This window comes from Gymnoscopelus microlampas (genome assembly GCF_963454915.1).
Source record: "Gymnoscopelus microlampas genome assembly, chromosome: 7".
Lineage (NCBI taxonomy): Eukaryota > Metazoa > Chordata > Actinopteri > Myctophiformes > Myctophidae > Gymnoscopelus > Gymnoscopelus microlampas.
The window spans coordinates 15,376,547-15,385,042 of NC_139944.1; the positions used below are offsets into that span (position 1 = coordinate 15,376,547).

Here is an 8,496-nt window from a genome sequence, read left to right on the forward strand (position 1 = left end):
CAAGTCTTACATCACGACTCTGTCATCATTTCTATGGGAAGTGGAGTTTAGCTCGCTGTTGAGCTGAAGTTCAGCCCACACTTTGGCAAGAACAGCACACAGGTGTTATAAAGTACAAGAGACTACCAACCAAGAGACACCGTTAGGCTATGCCGTCAGGAACGCTCTCAAAGCGCGTGCATGAGCGCACCCTCAGGCACGGAACGGGAGTGCGGACGTACCTGTCAATCATACGCTGTACTGCGGAGACGAGCTTTTTCACCGTGCCTAGAGGACTTTGTTTACTGCGACGGACCCTTCTGTTATTATACTCCTTTCTACCATCCATTCCTTTCCCTGTGTGGGTCATTGAACAACTGTAAGTTGTGCTTTATGTTTGCTGTATGTTTCACCGTATTGCTGGTGTATCTGCTTAGGGTAATTTTGTGCCATTGTTTGATGTGCCGTTCTATCCCTGTGGAGTGGACTGACTTTTTAGGTTGATTGCTAGGTTGATTATTGTTATTATATCTACGTCTAAATAATCTACCTATATGCGTCATTTACCTGTATTTATTTGTTTGGACTAAAAGGGAGTCTGCTATTAGCTCTTGCCGTAGAATACGACTCTGATGTATTTTATGATTCTGAAAATACATCAATCTATGAGAGTCGTAGGGAACATTCCCCATGGCCAACTGGAGTTTAAATTCATAGCCCGTACGGCCTGTACAAATGCAAAAAAGGGTGCGTAGCCTACCTCATTGCCCCAAATGTCAACTCATTCTACGGCGTAGTAGTGCAAAGAACTAATAATCCATATTTTTCAATAAATAAGTGTTTTAATCGGCCGATTCTGTCGGAAATTCACAATGAATTGTGTATTGACGAAGCGCATCCGGAATTACAAAAAAATATATAAACGAGAAGTAATCGAGGTACACTTTTTTTTTTTTTTTTTTGAGCTGAAATGCAGGATTTTAAACGAAACCTCCCTCACTTTATTTGTAAGAAGATATTTATATGGAAGTTTTCAAATAACTTTCCAGTTGAAGCTATCAACAAATCTGGACCAATAGGATACTACATAAGGTGTAGCCTACTAATAATATTTTTCTGGAATAAAGCCTGTATGTTTACAGTTATTTATTTATTTTTAATCAGGTGACAGGCAGACACTACCCACTGGAGTTTCCACAGCACCAAGTAATGGTGCGTGTCCCTTTAAGGAGCAACACAATTCCAGAAGGAATAGCATCCATCACCGTAGCATACTCCTTAGGAATGCCACAAGTTCTAAGAAACTCAGAGTAATTTAACAGTACCCCATTACCATCAAGTAACTGATTTACACGGATAATATCATTGTTAAACCAGTTATGATAAAATAAAGATCTATTTTTAAACAATGCACCTATTATTCCAGATGTAGCATTTATGGGGGGAACATTTGTGTTTATATATCAAAGACCATGGCAACAACATTTGTTTATGATATTTTTGACAGATTTGAGGGAAGTTTCTCTATTTTATACAAAAGTACACAATTAAGGCCTCCAAACTTAGAGAAGATATAGTTTGGTATAAAGTTCCAAATCGAAGTAGGATTATTAAGGAACTTCTTAATCCAATTAACTTTAAAGGTATTATCATGAGTAGTACTATTAAGCCCACCAGTATCATAAGTATTCACAACAACAGAGTTCTTCACATAATGTTCTTATCTTATTCCTCCATATAAAATTGAATATTAATTTGTAATTTGTCAATTGTACTACTTATCTGCTTATTGGCAAACAAGGAAATGGCTGCATAAGTGAGGGATATTCCTTCTGCCTTTGTCAATAGCACTTGCCCTTTTTATGATAAATCTCTTTGTAGCCACTGATTAAGCTTTTTCCTTGTTTTCTCAACAATTGAGTTACATTTTTCAGCACAACGTGTCTCTTCATTCTGAGCAATGGTTATTCCCAAATAAGTAACCTTTTCTTTAATCAGAATATTACATACATGAGTAACATTACATTCTTTGAGAGAAAAGAGCTCACATTTCTTCAAGTTCAAACAAAGCCCAGGTGCTTCAGAAAAGGATTCAATTAACTCGATAGCAATGGGCACTTGACCTGATGTTATTGGAAATATGTCTTTTTCTCATAAAATCTTATTGAGTTTCATCAATGAGTGGGTCCAAAACAGCTTTTAATTGTGTAGCAATTATTAGGGCAAAAGGTTGTAGTGATTGTTCAATAACGAAATAGGCCGCCAATTGTCAATAAAAAGAGTGTTATTTTTGGGCTTGGGGATTAAAGTAATTAGACCTCGCGTCAGTGAGGGAGGAAGAGTTCCTTTCTCAATACTTCCAAAACTACATTAAGTAGAATAGGAGCTAGCTTTTCTGTAAACGCCTGGTAAAATTCCGCAGATAGGCCATCAACTCCAGGAGACGTATTCATTTTAAGATGTTCAATTGCAGGAGTAATTTATTTTAAGGTTACATTCTCATCACACAGCTTAGCCTCATCTTGATGAATTGGAGTAATATTGTTAAGAGAATTAAAAAATTAAGAGAGACTGCTGACAATACTTGGACTTATACAAATCACCATAACATTTTGAGCAGTAATCAGCTATTGTTTTAGGATCATCAGTCAGTGTCATTAATATTAAGCTGATGGATTATATTAGCCTTTCCATGATATTTTTCTAAAGATAGATAGATAGATAGATAGATATATACTTTATTAATCTCGGCTCCAGTGCCAATACATTCATACAGGTGTCAATAAAAAGAAGCATGGTAAACATTTAAAAAAAACATTACACCAATGGGAAAGAATGCAATAATAAAAACCTATCGGTTATAAATTGAAAAAGTAAGCAGAATTCTGCTCACCTTCGTCAATCCACCTTTTCCTTTTTAGCCAGCCATGTCTCTGAGCGGCGAGGTGTGCCTGGTGACGGGGGCGTGTGGATTCCTGGGACAGAGGCTTGTCAAGCTCCTGCTGGAAGAAGAGAGACTGGCAGAGATCCGTCTCCTGGACAGACAAGTAACACTTGAACATGTCAAGACTCTGGAAGGTAAATAAATCTAATTCATAAAAACACTTATTTTCAAAAGTTCAGAAAAAAAAAGTTCAACATTTTTTAAAAGCAAACATTTTTAACTCAAATCTTATGTTCAAATAAATATGTTGAGATGGGGGTCCGCGGCCAATTACATAATTGTGGGTGTCCTTGACATGAAAAAGTGTGAGTACTACTGATATAGCAACATACGTTTTTCAGAAAACTGATTTAGAAGACATTTGTATAATCGGCCTCAGGTCTTAATGGGTTAACTAACTAACCTTCACTCTCACAATTAAGGGGTCCTTGAAATATTAACAAAAGTTTGAGAACCACTGGAGTAATAGTGCTGATTTGATGTGTTTGTCAGACTGTATGGTGGAGACCAAGGTGAAAGTGTTTGAAGGAGACATCAGAGACAGTGATGTACTGAGGAGAGCATGTCGGGGAGCGTCCACCGTCTTTCACGTTGCGGCTCTCATTGAAAATGATGCTGTGGACGACAGCGAGCTCTACGGGGTCAACGTAAAAGGTACTACTTCAGGCCATTGGTTCTCAAAGTGGGGTACGGGGGGACCCCCAGGGGTCCTTGGGGGGGTACCCCCAAAATGGGATAATATAGCGTCAAAATAATTTTAACCACTTTAACCATATGTTATACTTTGGCTATTAAAAACTAGCTGATGCTCATAGCTCATCTGCTATTTTTGAAAAATTGTGAAATGCAAATCTTTGAATATATATTTTTAAAGAACATATTTTACTAAAATCTTTGCTCCTGGGTGTCCCTCGTAAACTATTTTTGAGATGGGGGTTCTCGGCTAAATAAATACATATCAATTTGGGGTTTCTTGACATGAAAAGGTTTGAGAACCACTGCTTTAGGCCTGTCTGAAAATGCTACATAAACGTTGAGAGTCGTTTCCATTCATCTGTATTAACACAGCTGTATGAAATGAACAGAAATGTCATATTTCCATCTTTATTCCCACATTATAACCACTTTTCAACCTACTACTAATTACTAGTTACTAATTTGGGTATTTAGTGCAAAACATATTAAAAATGTTGAAAGTTTTTCCAAAAATGTCAAACATTTTCAGAAATCATGAAAATAGATCCTTTTCATCTTTTTATTTATTTATTTAGATATTTGGTACCGGATACTGTCATGTTTTTCTTAGCATAGGTAGAGTGGCTTGGGAAACGGAAGGTCCCAGTTTGATCCCGGGCTCCCCCTTAGTTAGTATCGAAGTGTCCTTGAGCACCCCCAATTGAGCAGGGTGGTGTCTTGCATGGTTTCCTCCGCCACGTGTGTGTGTGTGTGTGTGTGTGTGTGTGTGTGTGTGTGTGTGTGTGTGTGTGTGTGTGTGTGTGTGTGTGTGTGTGTGTGTGTGTGTGTGTGTGTGTGTGTGTGTGTGTGAATGTAATGCACATTGTAAAGTGCTTTGAATGAAGGCGCTATATAAATGCACCATTTGCCATTTACTCAAACATTACAGAATTTACCTGCCAAATGTAGTCAACATTTCCTATGCACACTGCCATCAAGAGTCCTCTTCATGATCAAATTCTAGTTTGAAATGCAGCACTTTAAAGGAACTGCTTTTCAAGGCATATTACATGAGTCCCAAGCCCTCTTGTGGTGTTTAGGGGTAATGAACTGTATTAGGATTTACAGTACTGCACAACAGTGGTTCTCAGTATTTTTAATGTCAAGGACCACCAAATTAATGTATTTGGCCGTGGATCCGCAGCTGAAAAAAACAGGGACCTCCATACAGTAATGTTGTTAAAAAACATAAATATTTCATGCGTTTTGAGCTTGTAGATCAGCTATTTTCAAATAGCCTATGAGGGCTATAGATGGGGTTAAAGTGGTTAACGGACTTTGATGCTATATTAACTCATTTTGCTGGGGACCCCCTGGAACACCCTCAAGGACCCCTGGTGGTCCTGGGACCCCACTTTGAGAAGCACTGCTGTACAGTATGTGATGCTCTATGTTGAAACTTATTGTGTGTGGCGAAGTGTGATCAGTTGTACTTGAAATACAGTCACTGATTCTAAGGTAATAAACAGGGGTGAGAAAAAGAGTGGAAGTCCGCGCACCATTTGAGCTCCTAGTGTTTCGGCCGTAGCCGGTCTTCATCAGGTCTTTCAAGACCTGATGAAGACCGGCTACGGTCGAAACGTTGCCTAACAAATAAAAAGACTCTTCCACTGGGAGCTCAAACGGTGTGCAGACTTCCCCTCTTTTTCTCATGTACATATTGTTGTCCAGCACCCGATTAACTGTTTTAGGATGTGCGTGCTTACCCCTCGTTCCTAATAAACAGGGGTGCACATAACCTTTTTGGTCTAGTTCTCAGGGGAGCACCTGAGATGTTACTTGGTGCTCACCAAATACATTTTGCCGCGACCCGTCTTGCAGGATGGATAAAAGAGGGATACATGGATGGATCTTTTCATAAATAAAGATGAATCAACAAATTATGATGTGTGTTAGTCTGTAGAATCAGTAGTGTAGGTGAGGATGTGTGCAAAAACACTGTTCTGAAGCATATATTAAGTACTAGAATGTTGTTTTGCGCAAGCATATATATACTCAACTGACTACTTACACATGTTACCCACTGTTTCATTACAATAACATCAAATGAGCACGGCTCAATACATAAATAGTAGAAATCCTCATGAGAAAGTTAAATGGTATGGTGAATATAATTATTAAAGTTCCATTTTCACCTTCTGGATATTTATCTTATTGAATTACATGTTTTGAAAGCTTTCATATCAGTAATATTCAGAATGTAAGTAAACAGACATGCAGGCTTCTAAAAAAACACTTTGATAACTACGGTAAACCCAAATGCTCCATGCAATTATTAAACAACATTTTGACGCACACCGCTTTTGAAGTCTAAACACTCACACTTCACTCCGTGCATTTCAATCTGTGTGGATTTGTGGATATTTGTTTCTTGCAGCGGAATATCGTGTACACACACACAAGCACATCAAACCATTCTCTGAGGGACACCACATCCCATAGCTGACAAAATTCGACCCTATAGCTCGCTAAGTCGATCACCCAGTCTAGTCACAAACTTCACGTTTGCCCGCAAACTCTGTTGCTTAAACCCCATCCAGACAGCCTGCTTATGCCAGCTGTAACTAGAAAATGTGCTCCTCGGAGCACAGGTCTCCGCCAGTAGTAAAAAGGGAAAGTAAAAAAAATAGTGTTGGGCATGTGCTGGCCTGGCAATTGACCATCAGGTCTAGAGAGTTCATGGGAGCCGTAGTGTGGCAGTTAGCAGGTACTCAAGTCCTCCTGAGGTGTCACCAAGCCCACACAGGGCAAATGGAGGCGGGTTAACACAAAGTAAAAAGGGAGTTTTCAAACTTCTTTTATTTTTTGTTGTCATCATCATCATCATCATCATCATCATCATCATCGTGTTTTGTTTTGCTTGCGTTTTCGTGATGCTCTTTTTAGAAGGAGTCCATGGCCTTGAACTCGCTGAGAGCCTGAACGGGGGAGATGTGTTTCTTCTGGGAGCCTCGTCTGACACGTGTCTGACACTCCTCCGGTTCCTGATTAATCCTGTCTTACCTCACACCTATTTATAGGTCTCTATTTCATCATGCGTCTCGCTAGCCAATCAAAGCACACCCTTTCAACATATTGTCACGTGTCACGTGAAGCTTGACCAATGTTAGCTTGGTGGACACACGGAAGGACGAGAACGAAAACATAGTCTCCTGGCGGAGACAAAGACAATAAAGCTGATCATGGGAGGTCTAATATCTATGCCTGGACCGCTGGCGTAGTGGTCCAGGCACATAAGCTCTAGAGTAGCCTGACAGCACGTCACAGGTTCGAGTCCCGATTCCAACAAACTTTGCTGCATGTCACCTCCCATCTCTCTCCCCATTTCATGCCAGCCTACTCTCCTATCCTATCAATAAAGGCATAAATACTGTGTGTGTTCCAAAGTCACAGAGAGTGTTTTTATGTCCAGCCACACAGAAGCTGCTTGAGGCCTGCATACAGGAGAACGTCGTCTCCTTCATCTACACCAGCAGCATCGTGGTGGCGGGACCCAACTCCAACGGTGACCCCGTCATCGGCGGCGACGAGGACACGGCCTACACGTGCTCCCTGAAGGTCCCATACAGCAGGACCAAGAAGGAGGCGGAGCAGCTCACCCTGCAGGCTCACGGCGAGGTTCTCCAGAACGGAGGCCGGCTGGCCACCTGCGCCCTCAGGCCCATGTACATCTTCGGAGAGGGCTGCCGCTTCCTCCGCGGCCACATGGCGGACGGGATCCGAAACCAACACGTCCTATACAGAATGTCGGCCCCGGAGGCCCACGTGAATCCGGTGTACGTGGGTAACGTGGCGTTGGCGCATCTCCAGGCGGCCCGCGGGCTCAGAGATGCCCAGAAAAGATCCAGGATAGGGGGTCATTTTTACTACATCGCCGACGACACGCCGCCGGTCAGCTACTACGACTTCAATCACGTCATGATGTCACCGCTGGGATTCCGAATCCAAGACAAGCACAGGCTGCCCCTCCCACTCCTCTACCTGATCTGCTTCCTGCTGGAGGCGCTGCGCGTGCTGCTCAGCCCCTTTGTGCGCTTCGTCCCGCCCCTGAATCGTCAACTCCTAGTCATGCTGAACACCCCCTTCAGCTTCTCCTACCAGAAGGCTGGTAGGGACCTGGGGTACGCCCCCAAATTCACCTGGGAGGAGGCCCACAGGCGCACCATGGACTGGCTAGCCTCCGAGTTACCCAAGGAAAGGGAGAAAATATGGGCTAAAGCCTGATTATTGTTCCGTAGTACAGCAGTGTCCCCTGCCTCAGAGAGCAGATCTACAACTAAGCTTGTAGATCTGCTCGTTGAGGCAAGCAAGCTTTTAGCGCATTCCCTTATGGAAAGACAGCAAACAGCAAGATGTTTTAGTGTCTGGATTTATAGCTGTAGTTGGGATGAGCCTTTCTGTAATGAGACCATTTTTATCAGTAGGCTAGTCTGCTTTTGATCCAGTGGATATGAGAGCACAGTGCAGGGCTTTCTTTTTAATTAAGGTTTATGCAGACTTTTTCTAAGGTATGTAAGGAGTGATTGGGGAGGCGTAGGGGAAATGTTGTACTGTAGTGATTTTAATTTTAGTTATACTAGTGTGTGGGCAACGGTTATAACAACTTGTAACTGATGAATTTTGCTCTGTTTAATGTTCCTTTGTGTAAAATGAAATGTGAGGATTTCAAACATTGATGACAACACATTTTCAAGAAGAATAACATACTGTATATTAAACTGTGTGACCCACATGATTTGGGGTGGTCCCCATGACAGTGAAGTGACAACTTAAGAACCTTTAATACCTAAAAAAAAATCACACCCAGTGTGAAGTGGGCGGTGTGTGGTCATCACAAC

The 8,496-nt window shown here is 41.6% G+C and overlaps 1 protein-coding gene across 1 annotated transcript; it reads left to right on the forward strand.

Moving 5' to 3' along the window:
- Positions 1-242: 242 nt before the first annotated feature.
- Positions 243-8,189, forward strand: LOC311048254 (3 beta-hydroxysteroid dehydrogenase/Delta 5-->4-isomerase type 3-like). The gene is made up of 4 exons (XM_084061403.1): positions 243-358; positions 2,901-3,057; positions 3,416-3,577; positions 7,071-8,189. Exons 2-4 carry the CDS (start codon positions 2,907-2,909, stop codon positions 7,880-7,882), a joined length of 1,125 nt encoding a protein of 374 aa, XP_083917529.1. The 5' UTR covers positions 243-358; positions 2,901-2,906; the 3' UTR covers positions 7,883-8,189.
- The last annotated feature ends 307 nt before the right edge of the window (positions 8,190-8,496 follow it).